General features: G+C 43.0%; 1 protein-coding gene across 3 annotated transcripts in view; it reads left to right on the top strand.

Annotated features, from left to right (window-relative positions):
- PBLD (phenazine biosynthesis like protein domain containing) overlaps positions 1-18,617 on the top strand; it is a 31,936-nt gene extending 13,319 nt beyond the window's left edge. The window contains exons 3-10 of one of the 3 annotated variants that reach the window (XM_036336906.1): positions 9,254-9,353; positions 9,885-9,983; positions 11,807-11,916; positions 11,998-12,027; positions 14,105-14,193; positions 14,479-14,542; positions 16,581-16,643; positions 17,758-18,617. In XM_036336906.1, the coding sequence (XP_036192799.1) occupies positions 9,254-9,353; positions 9,885-9,983; positions 11,807-11,916; positions 11,998-12,027; positions 14,105-14,193; positions 14,479-14,542; positions 16,581-16,643; positions 17,758-17,850 (648 nt within the window). In that variant the 3' untranslated portion in view covers positions 17,851-18,617. Of the gene's footprint in view, positions 1-9,253; positions 9,354-9,884; positions 9,984-11,806; positions 11,917-11,997; positions 12,028-14,104; positions 14,194-14,478; positions 14,658-16,580; positions 16,644-17,757 lie in introns of all 3 variants that reach the window. The other 2 variants (XM_036336904.1, XM_036336905.1) reach the window with 2 other exon arrangements.
- The last annotated feature ends 337 nt before the right edge of the window (positions 18,618-18,954 follow it).

Raw genomic sequence — 18,954 nt, 5'->3', positions numbered from 1 at the left:
TCCATGTCTGCAAATTGATTTAGGCGAGAAAGCTTACACCTACAAGTTTAATTCTAGAGAAATGAAGATTCACGTAGGGAAGGACCACAGCTCCCTTTTAGCCCTCAGGTTTTCATTTAGTTAGCACCAAATGTGGAGGAGAATAAAATTAGATGAGTTTTATGTGACTAGACGTGGCTGATAATTACATTTAGCATGAAAGATCCAAACTGCATATTTCTAATCTTACCTATAGTCCCTGTAATTAGAGATTTTTTTCAGGATGAAGAAATGAGATGTTCTGTAAGGAATAAAGTAGAAAGATAGAAGGAATTAAGCTCTAATATAGGGAGAACTTAGTTTACTGAAAGTCTCATTTTAAAAATGGCTTTTTGATTAGGTTAAGTTATTAACAAGTTAATTAAATATTCCCTGACCTTAAGTGCTTTGTGTTGGTCCCTGGGTATTATTAGGAAGCAAGCCAAAATACCCTTCCACTCAGAGCAGTTAGTGCCAGAGTATGTATACGTGAGAATTTTCAGAAACACAGCAAGCAATTCGTGATCTTAAGTAAGTTACTAAGTTGGGCAAAGTGCATGCTGGGGCATTCGTGTGCAGTGAATCCCACCCTGGCCTGCACACCAGAATCACAGAGGAACTTTCACATTGCTGTGCTCAGGCCTCAGACCAAGCCAGTGACAGCAGAGTCTCTGGGGTGCGACCCAGGCTGCCCTGCTTGTCCTTCTCCGTGTGTGATTCCAGTGTGCAGTCACGGTGGAGAGAGGCACAGGTTTTCTGAGATAGGGGAATACTGTAAATTGAGTCCTTGGTGTGCTTATTTTCTTTCTCAAGAGGAGCAGCAAAATGGTGACCAAGAGTTCAAGAGTCCTCCGCTCACATTAACAATGCATTCATTATGCAACCTTGCTGTTGGCACTAGCCAACCACACACTGCTGAAAGAAAGTAATAAAGTTAACAGGCTTTACCAAGTAACACAACAGTTTGCGAGGATTAGCAAGAGAGTAATTAATAACCAGATTCTAAGTCATGAGCTTTCTTTAGAAATAATCTGGCAGCCCAGCTGGTGTGGCTCAGTAGTTGAGCATTGACCTATGAACCAGGAGGTGGCGGTTTGATTCCCAGTGAAGGCACATGCCTCTGTTGCAGGCTCACTCCCCAATGGGGGGCATGCAGGAGGTAGCCGATTGATGATTCTCATCATTGATGTTTCTATCTCTCTCTCCCTCTTCCTTCCTCTCTGAAATCAACAAAAATATATATTTTTTAAAAAAGAAACAATCTTCAAATACAACTCCACCTTGAGGAATTGTGAAATTGAGTAAAACTGCTTTTCAAGAATCTCAGTATATTTGCCCATGTTTCCATACGTAACATCCTTGAAGACTTTTGAAAATAGTTTTAAGTGATTTATATACTAGATGACAAGGATCAGCATTATTCCTCATTCTTTTATCTCATGTACTCATTAAGCAACAGGCTCAAGGATCTCTCTCTCTCTGCCTACCTACCTAACTCTATCTCTCTATCTACCTCTTCATTAAAATATATTTTACATGCTATTTATGTATTTGGAAAAACTAGGAAATAAAATTTTAACAAAGAACTTAACATAATTCAAAGCAAAATGCTTCAGTTCAAATGAAAGAAAGAAAAAGATAAGGAAGTCCATAGCTCGGGGACACTCTCTTGTCTCCCAATTCACTTCTGGGCCTTGGACCTGTGAGACTAGGCTAATTTGATGGCCTGTCAGAGACAACTGACTAGATACCCGAAGACTAGTTTGCTAGCTTTTCTATTCTGTGGACATGAGAGTCCTGTTCTCCTGGATGCTAATTTAACACTTTCCCCAATTCATAATCAATACAAATTATAAAGAAAGTGTAAACTATGTTTTCTGCCCTTGGATTCCTTACCCATGGCTGGAGACAGAGATCACCTGAAACACAAGTGAACTCAGGAAAATATCAGCGACAAATAGGGCTAAACCTTATAATGCTGACCACAATTCAGGTGTTTAGCCTGTCATCGACATATTCTACAAATATTTATGAACACCTGCCAGGAGCCAGGCTCTGGGCTAGGGCTGGGAGGTACAAAGATTAGTAAATTTGTCTGCGCTTGAGGTGCTCTAAGTCTAATGTAAGCCTCCTCATTATTCAGAGGCTAGGGGACCAGAAGGTGCCAGGTGCAAAGGGAACTCAGAGGACAATGTTGGATTTTATGGAGGGGGACATACTTCAGATTTTAAGTGCAGATATTCTTTTTTGTTTTGTTTAAAATTATTTATAATTTGACCAAGATGAGACTAACCATAGAGAAACCTGGTGGACAGTCTAAAGACCAGGTAATTGCTTTTTGAATACTTGATAACAGACTGCTGGAAGGAAATGGAGTCCCAAGAGCTTTTATAATTTTCTAAAGGTTTGTTTTGTTTTCCTTTAAGGACAAGTCCATTTTTAATGTTCTCACATGAGGAACTTATAACACTGTACATTAGATGGGGAAAAAAAACAAATTAAGGGATAAATGGAACATACTTGATTAAAATATTTAAAATCTTAAAAAACTGTGTGACAATCAGTTTGGCAATAAAGACCATTAGACACATGGAAAATGTATCGAAACAATATTTTAAAAATGAAATAGATACATTATGGTGACAGCTGAGTAAAAAACTACAAAACTCATGACCAACTACTGGATAGGTCAGAGGACTGTGATAGTGCTCAGGGGTGATATTTTGTTTATTTTCCGGTAAACCAGCCTTCATAGTTAGTGAAAATAACAGATCAACAGGGTAAGGTATCTCATATTTATTCTTCTTCATATTCTAACAAAGCCATATATATATATATATATATATATATATATATATATATATATATATATATATGGTGTGTGTGTAGCACAAGGTTTCTTAACTGCAGCACTACTGACATTTTGGACTGGGTAGTTCTTTGATGTATGAGACTGTCATGTACATTGTAAAATGTTTACTAATATCCTGTCCTCTATCCACTAGATGACAGTAGTCATCTCTCAGTCATGGCAATCAAAAATTGCCCCCAGCTGTTTTTTCCCCCCTCTGTTTCTCTCCATTCCTCTCTAAAAAAAATCAATTAAAAAAAAAACACCCTGGCTGGTGTGGCTCAGTTGGTTGGAATGTCCTCCCGTGCACCAAAAGGTGGTGGGTTCGATTTCTGGTCAGACTACCAATCCAGGTTTCAGATTTGATTCCCAGTCAGAGCATATTTGGGAGGTGACTGATCTATGTTTATCTTTTTCTCTAACAAAATTGAAATCAATAAAAAATAAAATGGCCCTGAAGTTGAGATCTGCTGCTTTGAGGATACCTTTTTACAAAGAAGTTTATATGAGTTTTTCTGTTAAAGTTATTCATAGAAAACCTTTGTTGTGTGCCCAATATATACATTTATTCCAATTCAGCTGGCATTTATTGGTTGTTTAGTTATTATTCTTTTCAACACCAGTAATCATTGCCAGTGATAGCAAAGAGGATGGGTTTCACACTTTAAAAAAAACCTGGTTTTAAAATTGATTTCAGAGAGGAAGGGAAAGGGAGAGAGATATAGAAACATCAATGATGAGAGAGAATCATCGATCAGCTGCCTCCTGCATGCCCCTCACTGGGGACTGAGTCCGAAACCTGGGCATGTGTCCTGACCAGAAATTGAACTGTGAACTGGTTCATGGGTCAACACTCAACCACTGAGCCACACCCGCTGGGCTGGCTTCACGCTTTTAAGGAGGAATGCTGAGTTTTAGTTCCTGAACTATTTGTCATTCCAGTTTTCCTTATTAAATTTAGAGAACACCCAAAACCCCTTTACAGCTTAGCGAGTTATGCATTTAAGGGAAAAAAACAGGTGTACAGCAAAACCCAGGCTTTAACTCATGTCAGGAGGCTTATCACTGCCCGTTTCCCAACTCTGTGCCCTTCCTTAGAGAGGCTCTCGGGATGTGACCACACCCGTCAGAGGCTCCTGGGGTTTCTAGGGAGTTTCAACCTCATATCTATTTTTATGCCCAGAAAAGAGATTGAGGAGTGCAGAGAAGATTCTTCTAGGGCACTGAAGGGTTTTCCTTTGCCCAGTGACCGAGGGGCGAGCAATGCAAAGGAGATGTTAATGTAGAATTTCTGCTTCCCAAGTATCCTCACTGGCTTCCAGAACATAACCCTCAGCTTTGGGAACAGTGACTTCAGACACATTCAGCCCAATACTGTGCTAGTTGCTTTTCATAATGTTATCTCATTTCATCCTCACAACCACTCTATGAGTAGGTCTTACTATTATCACCCCCATTTTACAAATGCAGACCCAGAGGCAGAGGAAGGGGAAGTACTTTGCCAGAGGTCACACACTCCTCAGTGGCTGACTGCCTGGCTGCGGGGCCTGTGCTTTTAACCACTGTGCTCACTACCATCACTCTTGTCATTCACTCCGTACCTGTCTTCCTCATCAGACTGCACCTTCTATACGATCTTAGATCCATTCTGATTTGTCTCAGCACACCCGGCCTAGCACACGGGAGGCACCACATAAATACCTGTTGAGTGAAAGTAAAAATGTAATCAATTAAATTATGGCAAAATCTCTGAAGAGTTCTGGTTAACCAACCGTCATTGGTCTTCCGTTCTCCTTGGCGGGGCAGGGTAGGGGGTATGGGAAGTGAGAATGAACTTTGGGCTCAATTTGGAGCTGGAGAGACAAGGCATCCGTAGAACCACTAAGATGGCCTACAGCTTGAGCACTGCATTGTGTGGACATAACTTCACAATAAGAAGTCCCAGTGCCTCAGAAGGAACCTCTCATTTCTTCCTGGGTGATTTAGAACTTTCTACATCCAACTGTTTTTCCTTTGCTGGAATCCATCTGCAGCAGAGGCACAGACTGAGAGCAAGTTATATGCAGGCTGTCATGTTTCTGAACTGCCACAAGATGGGGGTATTTTAAAACTTTACTCATTTTCTGATTATTAAATTTTTGGGGGGCCTAATGGTGATGGAACCTCAGTGTCCCATGCAGTACACTGGAACTCAAAAAATAAATAAAATAAAAAATCATGGTTGTTTTGCTGTTGGAAATTTGTCTCATGTGACATTACCAAAGGGAAATGGATATTAAAGCAAGAGGATTAAAAGTTGTTGGTTTGTAATTATTATGTGCTGCATTTGAAAATAAGCTTGTAGTGTAAAATGGAAAAATTATTTGAACAAAAACTCAGTATTTTAAATGAGTGTGCAGCCTCTTTCTCTTATTTCTAAAGTTCTCAAAGTTGAACCAATATGAGCCTTCTCATGATGCACCATCATCTCGACCTTTGGTGCCACTGTAGAAATTCAGCCGCAAATGGTGCGTATTGAGGGCTGCGATTACCAAATTTTCTACATTATTTCTGTCCCTCAGGCAAATAACAGGTGTCCTGGCACAGAAATTAAAATTGCATTTAAAGTTACAGAAGTTCAAATTGCATTTGGTGTCATATGGTAGAGAGGTTTAAGTAAAGCCTGTGTTCTAGCTGATGTGCAAAACAGCCCATTTGCAAGGAAATTTATTGCCAAAAGATGGTGAGCTTGGCTACAACGTGGGATGCTTTAATGCTCTCAGAGGGTCTTGTCGAGGGAAGCAATAGATAAAGAAAGGAAGGATAAGGATAGGGAGAGTTTGACCAGATCAGAGAGAGGAAGGACTGGCAGGCACCACAGGAAGACCAGCACCAGCTTTCCTTTGTCACCCTGTCATTCACTGTTGAGCCCTGAGATTGCAGGTTCTGCACTAGGGAATTAAATGGCTTTCAGTTTCTCTCAGGTGTTGTATGCACAGGCATGTGAGCCAGTTTCCGCAGAGAACATTCTATAAGCCATGGCAAGTGCCTGAGTTCAATTCTTTTTTCTCCCCAAATTATAAGAGAAAGCTTATTTAGAAAATTACAGAGCTAGTAGAAGTTAGCCAGCTCAGCTGCATAGGCTCAGGGAAAAGTGACAGAAGCAAAAGAAGGGCCCTTAGAGCTCAGGAGAGAGAAAGGAAAGGTAAAGCCCTTGGGGGGAAGAAGCAGGGGAAGGGAAGGTGCGGGTGTGCTCCGAGCGGGAGAGCAGTATTGCCTGTTGGCTGGGATGCCCCAGCAACCACCCCACTTCTTCTACTCATGTGGGACTGTACAGGTGTGACATCCTAATTCCCTTCACCCCAGCTCACAGAATCCTGGCGTGTCAAAGATTTAACAAGAGAACAGACGTGAGATCAAGTAACTTGCCCAAGAAGCATCCCCAATACAAAGCTCTTTGCCCACATTTTCTTGCCCAACTCACCAAAAAGTGCCCTTTTTCTGAGTCCACTTCAAGGCCTCATCTTTAAAGGCCTAGCATGTTTATTGTCAAAATCTATGTATCTCAATTACACACTATACATACTCTATGTATCTCAAATACATATGTACTCTCTGGTGTTGCTCACTGTTGCTTTCTGTATCTGCCTTGACTCCCTACAAGAACACAGGGCCAGCCCGGCCGGTGTGGCTCAGATGATTGAGTGTCAACCTATGAACCAGGAGGTCACGGTTGGATTTCCAGTCAGGGCACATGCCCAGGTTGCAGGCTTGATCCCCAGTGTGGGCATGCAGGAGACAGCGGGTCAATGATTCTCTCTCATCATTGATGTTTCTATCTCTCTCTTCCTCTCTGAAATCAATAAAAATTTATTGGAAAAAAAAGAACACAGGGCCATATCTTATACACCAGGACTTCTCAAATTTTAATGTGCACACAGATCATCTGGGGGTCTGGTTAAAATGGAGAGTCTGACTCAGAAGGCCTGTGATGGGGTCTGAGATGGCATTTCTAACACCTTCCCTCGGTAGTGGTGCTGCTGCTGCTGGCCCAGCACAATACTCAGCAATTGATTGCTGCTGTCCCTCAGAAACGTTGCAGGAGTCCATTTGATCTGGTAGACCTTGGTTTTCCTGTCTGCAATGTGGTAAAGGGTAATGATAATGTGTCTTTGTTATGGGGAGACAGTGTAGTGTGGCAGGTTAAAGCTCGGGCTTTGAGCCACTCAAAGTAAAAAGCTAACATTTATCAAGTACTTACTACGTGTTGGGCACTGTGATGAACACTTTATATGCATTACTGGATTTAATCTTTCGGAAAAAAAAGTTAAGTAAAAATAAAATCAATTTATTATGTTTGGGTTTTCAAAAAATAAGTTATCAATTTTTACAAACTGATTTCAGAGAGGAAGGGAGAGGAGAGAGAGAGAGAGATAGAAGCATCAATGATGAGAGAGAATCATTGATTGGCTGCCTCCTGCATACCCCACACTGGGGATCGAGCCCGCAACCTGGGCATGTGCCCTTGACCTGAATTGAACCTGGGACTCTTTAGTCCACAGGTCAATGCTCTATCCACTGAGCCAAACCAGCTAGGGACCAGTTATCAATTTCTTAAGTCAAATTCTGTCTGTTTCTTTCTATAGGACTTCAGAGCTTCTATAGATTTTTGAATATAGTGCTCCTTTAAATAAACCTATTGCTAGGATTTTTTATATCAGCTGATAGTTTAAAAACCATGTCTGATTTTTCACAATAACTACTGTTTTATGCCTTATACAAGTATATGGAAAGTGTTTCAAAAGAATTTGAAACAACTAAAAAAAAAGTGTGCTTAACTTGCATAACTCAGATAAATGAATTATGAACTTATGAACTTATGAGTATAAAGTAATAATTCTTATTTCTGGGTTTGGTCAAAGCAAAAATTCATTTGTCTTTGGAATACAAACTATAGCTAGTAAGCATTATGTTGATTAAAAATTTATTTTTATTCTCAAAAGGAAAACATACTTCTGAGCCATTTTTTCTTAAGAGGAATCTGTGTGTTTGCAAATACATATGTGTATGCATGTGTCTTCATTAAAGTACTATTACTCCCATTTTAAAGGTGAGAAAACTGAGGCCCCATGAGAGCAAATGACTTGCTCACTTTTGCACTGCTATGAGGGCTGATCCAGATATAAATCCAATTCTATCTGTTTCCAAAGCCCACATTATTTATATATATTTTTATTTTATTTATTCTTTTAATCTTCACCCAGGGATATTTTTCCATTGCTTTTTAGAGAGAGGGGAAGAGAGAAGAAAAGAAAGAGAAATATTGATGTGAGAGAAACACATCAATTGGTTGCCTCCTGACCTGGGGAGGAGTCTGCAAATGAGGTATATGCCATTGACCGGAATTGAACCTAGGACCCTTCAGTCCACAGGCCAATGCTCTATCCACTGAGCCGAACCGGCTAGGGGTATTTTTTTAAACATTTTTTTTTGAAAAATTAAAAACCTACAAAAAAGTTTCAAGAATGGTACAATGAACAATCATATAATACCTTTCCTCTAGATTCACTGGTTGTTACCATTTGCAAAGCCCACATTCTTAATCATTCTACCATTTATTAGGCATATCATGATCTTAGGATATTATACAACCCCTGTGTTTAATTTCTTAATCTGTAAGTGGGTAAGATATCTATATTGAGGGTTTTAAAAATGAAGATTAAGTGAATAATGTAATTATCCTTTCAGCAAATGTTTATTGAGCCCCTCCTATCCTGGGATGAATACAAAGCACTGTTCTAAGCCAGGACTAAGCAAACTAACACCATTCCGTCCATCTGTGCCCCCTCAGAGCTCCGAGTCAGAGGTGGGGGGACTGACAGTAAAGGACACACGGGGGAGTTTCAGGTGGCAAAGCACTGGGAGGAGACAGTGCTTTTGGACAGAGCAGTCTGGAAGGCATCCTGCAGGAAGCGGCCTCGGCCTGAAGCCCGGCCCATGAGAGGGAGTGAACCGTGCATAAACGGGGGCAGAGGGGCCCCGCCTGTCTAATGTGTGTGCCAAACATCTTTATCCAACAAGAAAGGGAGACTGTGAAGTCCCCATCTGTGGAGAGTGTTGTTAGAAGAGAGCACACGCTATCCGATAGATAGACTGTCATAATCTCACAAAGGATAGGCCAGGCCAGTAGGTTTTTCAGGTCTGTTCCAGCTTCGCACACACCTACAGCCCTTCTTCATGAGGTGCCAATCTTTATCAAAGTGCCTGGCTTCCTTGGCAATTATTTCCTATTAAGCATGTGAGTTTTCACATTAATAAACTGTGTTATTAACGAATGGCAGTCGCTGTCCAAGGAAGTCTGATTTGTGTTTCTAGAGTCTCAATAACCTTTTGTTTCTAATTTAGAAATTGGATGAAGACATGCATCAAAAAATTGCAAGGGAAATGAACCTCTCAGAAACCGCCTTTATCCGAAAACTGAACCCAAGTGACAGCTTCTCACAAAGTAAGTACGCTTTCTGGCTTTTCTTTATTTTCTTAACTATTTATTTATTAATTTGATTGGGGTGACATTGGTGAACATGAACATATAGGTTTGAGGTGTGGGTTTCTATGTTACAGATCTGTATATTGCACCATGTGCCCACCACCCAAAGTCAAATCTCCTGTCGCCTTAAATAAGCATTCTAAAAAAAACATTGTTTATGGTAGGAGAAGCTGCTTTTCCAGTGAGAGGGTGATATTTAAGGGAAATGCCCATTTGCTATTTGTATGCAGATAGGAGAGCGAGGGGGGAGATTCTGATTTGGTTCTCAGTTAATCTGGGGGTGTGGGGTTGGTTGATTTGAATGTGTCAGCCCCGGACCTAGCACCAAGGAACCCTAGAATGTATGCTTAGAGTTCACTCTTTTTACAACATGTTTCAGCAATTAAATCACATGGGTGAAAAATTCAGAAAAGAATGAGAAAACGAAAAGTCTGTGACTCACCTGCACAGGAATGATCTCGTCTCTCTATGGCTTATCTTTCCCTGAAGGTTCCTGCTTTGGATTAAGGTGGTTCACACCGGCGAGTGAGGTCCCTCTCTGTGGTCACGCTACCCTGGCTTCGGCAGCTGTGCTGTTTCACAAAATAAGTAATGTGATTTAAAAAAAATGAACCTACCACTTAGCAAATAGCATTTTTTTTTAAATTCTCATGTTCTTTGTGATGAACACTGGAATGGGACATTGCAGAGTTTATTTCATGTAAAACATTATCCAGAATAAAAAACATCAACCTTCAATAACCTTGGCCTTTCTGAGTATGTGTCAGGCATATTGGAAAGCCACAGCGTTGTTCCCTGGAATGCCATTTATTGTAAATCTGGAGTCTTCAGTCTCTGTGGAGGGGAGTTTACAGGAAGAACAGGTGACACACATGATTTCGGGGACCCAAAAGGCACACTTTGCCCTCAATATGTCCACCCCGCACTGAAACAAGAGCTTCTTTACTCTGAATTTTAATTAACTAACAAACTAATTAATTAATTAATTTATAAAATATTTTTATTGCTTTCAGAGAGGAAGGGAGAGAAGAGAGATAGAAACATCAGTGATGAGAGAGAATCATTGATTGGCTGCTTCCTGCACACCCCCTACTGGGAATTGAGCCTGCAACCTGGGCATGTGCCCTAGACCGGAATCGAACCAGTGACCCCCTCAGTCCACAGGCCAACACTCTATCCACGGAACCAAACTGGCTAGGGCTACTCTGAATTTTAAAGATTCATGCACCCAACTACTTACACTACAACTACCACTTGTGAGGATAGGGTGCAGCACCTAGTCCTTCATCCTACCACTTTCCATCTAAGCTGCATATACAGCAGGTAAAGATGAGGGCTTTGTGGGAACGGGGTAGAAGAGAGATGCTTGGAGATGCCCTAAATCGCAGCAGGAGGCAGCTATGAACACGTTTAGACAACACACAGAAGTGAACAGGATGATATGACAGGGTAACTGTAAGAAGTGGGGAGTTAGAAAAGGAGGTTCTTTGGAGAACTGCTGTAGATGGGGATAGTAAGGGAAGGGGTTGCAGGGCAGGTTCCGCCAGGGTGCAGTGCAGATTCGGGGACACGTGTTCATGCCGGAGGAACTGCGGGCAATATTCTTGGGCTCAATATTGACAGGGGAGTAAAGAAAGGATTAAATAGAGGGAGAAGTTGGACTGCAAAGTGGTTTTACAGAAATATTAGGGCGTGAAAAACGATTATGTCCCAAATCTCTGTTTTCACCAAAAATGTTATGTACACTGAAGTCAGATAAGTGGCTCAAGTTGTATCAGAAACACAGAAGGAGGGCTATCATATCAGCATCTATAGTCTAATCTTTAAATCAGAATTTTATGTCTAGCTTTGTTTATTTAAAATAAACTTGATTTGTTCATATCAGACTGTTGTTCATAACTTGTATGTTCTATTTGTCATCTATAAACTGACTAGTAGAGCTTATAATTCCATGCTAATTGTAGGTTAATACTTTAAAATCGCATTAGAAAACATAATATTTCTATGAGGCAGGCTTAATTATTGCCCTATTTTATTGGTAAAATAAAATTGATATAGATTGAATTATTATCTCACTTTGTTGATGTGGAAATTGAGGTTTAAGCCGGTTAAATAATTTGCTCAAGGGTATAGCTAGGAAGCAGTAAGGAGCTGGGATTTGAAGCCTTGCAGCATGATGCCAAGTCTAATCAATCATGTTCCTGGTTCTCAAATTAGAATCCAGTGAGGGACCCCACTGTGGACCCCAGCAAACCAAACCCGGGCAGCACTGCTAGAGAACCTGAGACAACACAACGGTGTCTGAAACAGACTTATAAGCATATAACAAAGTTTATTTTCCCATTTCATGATTCCTTTTCTAACAGTTTTATGATCGACAAAATAAGATTCTTTTTTTTTTTTTTTGCCAGAAAATATGAATAGCACTCTAACCTTTGTCACGCTGAGTGGGGAACTAAAGGCCAGAAAAGCGGAGGATGGTATCATCCTGGACTTGCCTCTTTACCCAGCCCACCCCCAGGTCAGCTCTTTCTAATTGATAAACTGTGTACAACTGGCAGAATGCCTGTTTTATAACGGTTTTGTCTTTTTCCCCATGTAGGACCGCCATGAAGTAAAGGACTTGATAAAGGTTAGTGACAAGAATCAAGCCTGTGCTCATGTTATTTGAACACTTGTTAGTATTTGAACACAAAGATTCGGTACCATTTGATCCCCAAAGACAGGCCTGCTACGGGTATCAGCGTTCCGATCTAAGCGTGGATGAACAGAACAGTGCGTTTGAGGTCTGAACTGTAGTACTGAATCTATTTGGTGAGAAGATGGACCAGTTTCCCCTGACTCTTCATTGTCAGCATTAGCCTCCATGGCAGGGTGGGGAGAGCTATGTGAAGCACGATGGCAGGAAAATGGGAAATATTCAGAGTTCTTTCTACCTTGTTCATGGCAGAAAGAACTTAACCTGACCTCTCGAAGCCTCCGGGTCAGCGTTTGCAAAATGGGCATGACAAAGGGTTATTCATCTTATCACGGGATGTCCTTTTGTGTTCCTAGGAACTGGCAATAAGATTCCCAGCTGAGAATTAAACTTTCTTAGCTGGGAATCTTATTGCCATAGAACCCATGCAGAGAAGGGCTGGATGACCCTTCAGAGAGACTGGAAGGTCCCGGAGAGCAGGTGGGATCTGGCTGCTGGGATTTGTTTCTAGAGAGAGGGACATTGGTTAGCTGTGGTCACAGAGGCAGACATTCCAGGCATCACTCCAGAAGGAGAGAGTCTTGGCCTTGGGACCTGGAGCAGCTCAGTCCCTAAAGAGAGTTAGAAAACCTGAAGCCACCTAATGACTGCCAGACAACTACTCTGTCATCGCCATTGTCACCTACTCTGCCCACAGCCACTGGTAGTGCTTAAAGGGGCTTTTGTCCCCTCATCTATTCCCTCAGCTCCCCAAGCCAACAAACAAGCAAAACAATGTTATCTGTAACTAGGGGCCCAGTGCACGAATTCATGCACCTTGAAAGGAATTGTGGGCCACGGTGGCGTGGCTGTGGTGGGCACTGGGGTGGGTCTCCGCCCCTCCCGCCGCAGCCCCTGGTCTCCTTTCTGCCAGCAGCCCCACTCCCGCTGCAGCCGCTCCCACGCGCTGATGGCACTGGCCCCAATCACATCCACTGACTGCACAGAGTGACTGGGGCCAGCGCCAGCAGTGGGTGCGAGCTGGGCAGGCACTGTTAGTGGGTGCGAGCAGCGGCTGCTGCCTCAATCGCCCCTCAGGAGCAGGGGGAGATGGAGAAGCCCACAGGGGTGATTGGGGCTGGCAGCTGCTGCTTGCACCCGCTGATGGCGCCGAGTGATCGGGGCTGGCGCTGGGCGCTGGTGACAGGTGCAAGCAGTGGCTCCAGCGCTGGCAGCGGATGTGAGCAGGCCCGGTGCTGGCAGCAGGTGTGAACGCCCGGTGGGCTGCGGTGCGCAGGAGCAAAGAATTTTCAGTAAACACAGAGGCTTGCCCCGATGACAGCGACTGGCACCCGGCCTTGGTCTGGTGCCCCTGCTCACCTGCTCCACCATCTCACTGCAGTCGATGCCTGCCATGTTCCACATGCGCCCCCTGGTGGTCAGTGCACGTCATAGTGACCAATTGTTAGGTTGTTCCGCCATTCTGTCTATATATATATTTTAAAAGCATAATATGCTAATTAGACCAAACATCCTTCTGGACAACCTTCTGGACAAAAGCCAGGCTGCAAGGGAAGCCCGGGTCCCGGGTGCTGGAGGGAAGCCAGTGCCAGCAGCCGGGGGAAGGCAGGCCTACTCTTGCATGAATTTCATGCATTGGGCCTCTAGTTGGAAATGAACAAGGTTATGTGTGTGTGACCCTGGGCCTCTCTAAGTCTTTCTTCTGATCTGTGGGGAAAATACCCATTTGAGGAGTTGTGTGTTCAGGCACATATTAACACTTGTGAATAATGTCTATCTTTGGCTAGAAAAAGATAAGCTCAATTCCTTTAACGGCCTCTTTAATCACCAGGAAACTGACCTTTTCCTTGGGCAACACCTTCAGCCCAGAAACCTAACTAAAACTTGGGGACTGGAGACCAGGGGTGTGCCTGGCACTCTGCAGATGTTCAGGGAAGGTCGTTTCCCACACAAGGGATCAAGGACTGGACCCAGGGCACATGCCTGAGAAGTCTTTGGTCTGTCTTCACAGACTGCCATAGGTGACACACTGGTCCAGGACATCCGCTACTCCCCAGACACCCGGAAGCTCCTTGTCCGGCTCAGTGACACTTACGACAGGTGAACGAGATTTTTGGCTTCGTCAGCACTTTGGAGAGGGCCAAGCACCCCCATCTATAGCCCTGGCGTGGTCTGGCTGTGCTCTGTCCAGTAAAACCATGATTTCTGCAGCCAGAGAGCTTTGTTCTCGGGTAGGAAGGTATTCCACTTGCTCCTCCTCCTGCCCCTGCTGATGCGTGTGGGTCAGCCACACCCTGGCCTGCTTTATGGAGTCCATGAAGTGGTGGTGGTGGTGGGGTGTCTGTGGAATGGGGTTTGTCCTAACCCATCCCATTTATGAACAAGGTCATTTCTGGAGAACCTGAAAGTGAACACACAGGATCTGCTGCAAGTAGAGAATACAGGGAAGGTGAGAGGACTCATTCTTACTCTTAAAGGAAAGCCCAGTGGGCAGACCCACGCATTCGACTTTTACTCCAGATATTTCGCACCCTGGGTTGGCGTGGCAGAAGACCCGGTAACAGGTACTTTTTGACATGGGTCCTGGGGGCGTTAAACAATGGAGGGGGTGGATAAGAAATAGCTGTTTAAGTGTCCTTCATGTGACCTTTCAGATTGCTTGGGTTTTGAGCTGCCTTTGTTTTCCTATCTCCCCTCCCCCATCCCTTCACGTAAAAACACAGAATTAAGGAAGCAGTACAGCCCTGGCCAGTGTGCTCAATGGTTAGAGTGTCAGCCTGCGCACCTAACGGTCTTGGGTTTCATTCCCAGTCAAGGGCAAGTACCTGGGTTGCAGGTTCGATCCCTGGCTCTGGTTGGGGAAGGTGCAGGAGGCAACCAATTGATGTGTCTCTCTCATATTGATGTTCCCCCCTCCCCCTCCCTCTTTTCCACTCTCTAAAAAATCAATGGGAAAAATATCCTTACCCCTCACCCCGCCCCCCCCAAATAAAGAAGCAGTATAGCAGGGTTAAACCTTAGTGTCAGACAGCCTTGGTTTGCATCCTAGCTTTCTAGCTGTTGACCTTGGGCAAATGGCTTAACTTATTTTTTCAAAAAGATTTTTGATTGACTTTTAGAGAGGGTGGAAGGGAGAAGGAAAGAGAGGGAGAGAAACATCAATGTGATCGTGAAACATTGATCAGCTGCCTCCTGCACACCCCACCGGGCAATTGAGCCTGCAACCCGGGCATGTGCCCTGACCGGGAATTGAACCAGCAACCTTTCCGTGCATGAGACGATGCCCAACCAAACGAGCCACACCTGCCAGGGCTTCACTTTTAAACGTTTCCATCCCCTCCTCTGTAAAATACAGATACTATCCCATAGGGTTATGCAAACCCAAGGCCAGTCAAGTACTTATCACAGTGCGAAGAGTGGGCTGAGCAGCAAAAGGGGGCCATGAGGAGGCTGGCACATGGGGTGGTGGCCAGGGCAGAAGGAGGCTGGGCAGACTGTTCTGGTCAGATGGCAGGGGCTGGGATGACTGAGTTACTCTCTGAGGAACAAAAGATGTGAAATTCAAAGCTCAGTAAGCAAGCACTTTTTGGATGTCAGGAAAATGCCCAAATGACATCCAAACAGTCCAACTCAAGCCTTTCCCCATGGAATAGAAGTTCTGAGTGGATGTACACATACACAGCTGCTTTACAAAGATTTTAATTGGCACAGAAGGCAAGTTTTTCCCCTAAAACAATGCTTTTCTACAGTGGAAAGGTCTTTGGGCAGTGATGACCAGCCATCTCAGTTTGCTTAAAACTGAGAGATTTTTCAGCATACAGGGCCTTCGGTGCTAAAACCAGGACAGTCTCAGGCAAACTGGGATGGTTGGTCACACCGTGTGGACCTCCCGTAACATTTAGTAAGTTTTCCTGAAGGAGGGGCCCTTCCCAACCCAGCCTTTTCTGCCCCACAGACTTTTCTGACAGTTATTCCTTTATAGCTTGTTCCTTCATTTTACTACCCATTCTCTGATCTAAACCTTGGGCACAATCATCTAAAAAAAAATACCTCACCGAAAGACAGTTCTTTTGCCACCAAAATCTGGGAATGTGTGCTTGATGGAAATTTTGGATTTTGTCAGAGTTCCCACCTTTCCTTGCATGTGCATCCTGGGAGCAAGCAGATGGTCTCTCTTGAAGGGTGTAGATTTAAGTGAAGGACTTGATTTTCCTACCACGGGCTGACAGTCACGTGTGGACAGGACAAGAATGAAAACCTGCAGTTTAATTCAGCCTTCAGAAAGTGTGCAGCATTGCGAATGCATCATTTGGAGGCGCTTATCCACACATTCTGTGCCTTCCTTTCTATCTCCATTCGTAATTCCACACTCTGCTGTGGCCATGCCGACACAACGACTAACTGGTTGATTGCAATTGCGTATAAATTTACCACAAAGTCGCCCCTGTTTCCCTTGTGCGGTATCATAACTTCTCATTTCTTTTAAGGGTCTGCACATACTGTTCTCAGCAGCTACTGGTCCCAAGAACTGGGGAAGAAAGATATGCGTGGTAAGACAGCTCTTTTTCAATTAAAAAATAAAAAAGCCTAATCTTAAACTAGGATTCCTTCTCAAATGTACTATGCACATGAAGATATGTTTTGTGTCACCCACGTGAAAATGAAAGGTTTTTAAATTCCTTCACCCTGACCTCTCTACTCTAAATATCCTCTATCCCAAACATCTTTTACCCGTCTCTCCCAACACATAGACACACTTCTAGCCCAGTGAGTGCCCAATAAATGCTTATTGAAGAAAATTAACTAGCTGTGTAACTTTGGCCCAGAGAAGTTATCTATGATGTGAACAGTGGAGATTGGATAATCAGTAAGGCTTCTTACTGCTATTACTAGCCACAGGGTTGAATCATGCAAATTGCTTTTGAACCAAGTCTCCTGGTGATTAATATATATTTTCTCAGGGGCAGAGAACATAGGCCTCAGACAATGGAGGCTACGTAGCCCTAATAATCAAATTAGGAGTCCAACCCTAGAGGTCTTGCTTAGTGGGAGGGTTAGGCCTCTGTGAGCCTGATTTGGGGAGAGCAGGTGGCTGCTCTTAGGTGAGACTAGTTACTCCCCTAAGCACTGAGCTCCAGGAAGGCTGAGATGTGCCTCTTGTCTGCCTGACAGTGTGGTTGCTTGGTAACCACAATGAATGAATGAATGAATGAGCTCCCTTTGTCTTATTCAGGCCTGGAAAGACGGGGCCTTCTCAGGAGGGCCAAGACCACCCCTCTTTATCTTCCGAGACATCTAGTTCCTGCATCTATCTTTTCACATGTCCTTGCTTACTCCTAGACAGAGCCAGGGAGGAGGCTGTGGGTGGGGTGAGCCTGGGCATTACAGGAGGTGATCGAGGAAGTAGCTCAGGAAGGGGAGACCTGGAGCTGTGTGTTTTGCGGATGAAAGTGCATTTGTGGCCCTTCACTCCTTAGGAGAACTGGTTGGGCTGGGCAGTACCATGGACAGATTTTATCTTTAAAGAATTTTATCTTTAAAGCATTTATCTTTAAACTGACCTAGGAGGATTCTAGAACTTGTCATAAGAGGTGTCTCACTATATGCTGTTCATTAAAAAGGGTGGAAATTATCTTAATTTGTGATTTGTTTTGTTTTGTCCAGCCTTTCAGTGTTCCTGCCGAGGAGGAGAACTGGAGATCTCCCTGCGTCCGGATGGCCGGGTTGACATTAGGGGAGGTGCTGCGGTGGTTGTAGAGGGCACGCTGACAGCCTAGAGGCGCTGTGCTGATGCTGCTCTCCCCCATGACTGTTTCCATGAAGAAAAACACAGGGGCCGTTAGCAAACCTGCATGGTAGTCTACTTAATCCACATGTTAGAAATAGAAAAATGAAGACATATTAATGGAGAGTTAACGGGTACCAATTAACTATGGAGTTTTGGCTCCACCTGTGAGTGTGTCTGAAATATAAGTAATTCATAATGAAGAATAATGTTGTCACCTTTGATTGTGACTACTGATCACAGAACGAGGAACAAATGGTTAAAGTCAAACCATTTAAATGTAGGTGACTGTGATAGAATATTTTGCAGCCATTAAAAAGATCCAATAACTATGTGGAAATACAGAAAAATATTTCATGATATAATACTAAGAAAGAAAATTACAGATTATAAAATGTTAGCAATGTTATGCTGTCTGTGAGAATATTAATCTATGTGGGCAGGATGAGTCATGAAGATAGTGAAAACAGTTCATCTGTGGGGAATAAGATTGGGAATAGTTTTAATGTATGTAATAAAAAAAGTATTTCCTTCATTGGAACACACATGTTCAATAGCCAAAAATAAGAACATATAAGTAAATAACCCAAAAATTTTAAAAAAATGTATATGTATTTAGTGTGGTAGTAAAATTAAACACTAAAAGTAATGTAATATCTTTATCTTACAGCTTTAGAGTGATAACTTAAAATGGATTCTTCTCTTACCTTAATAAAACGGGTTTTTAACATAACTTTAAATTCAGTTAAATCTGTAAAACTGAGTGCCTATAATTGACTTTGGGATGGGGACTTTTTCAAGTCATTAAGAGTGTTTCTTTAAGATGATCTCACTGATGGCAGTTCTCGGCCATCTCAAAAACTGCTAGCTGATCAGTTAGAAATTCCTGTCCTTTTTTTTTCACCTTAATGCTACCATGTTTTCTTTTTTGTTAATCCTAACCATAGGATATATTTTTATTTTCACTTTTTAAATATGGTTTTAAAAAAAAATTTAAAGAGAGGAAGGGAGAGAGAGAGAGAGAAACATGAATGTGAGAGGGGGTAACATCGATAGGATGCCTCCTGCACAGTCCC

The sequence above is a fragment of the Myotis myotis genome, unplaced genomic scaffold (genome assembly GCF_014108235.1).
Source record: "Myotis myotis isolate mMyoMyo1 unplaced genomic scaffold, mMyoMyo1.p scaffold_m19_p_15, whole genome shotgun sequence".
Classification (NCBI taxonomy): Eukaryota; Metazoa; Chordata; class Mammalia; order Chiroptera; family Vespertilionidae; genus Myotis; species Myotis myotis.
Note: the sequence above shows the minus strand (reverse complement) of the source record. Positions and strands in the feature narration are given on the sequence as shown.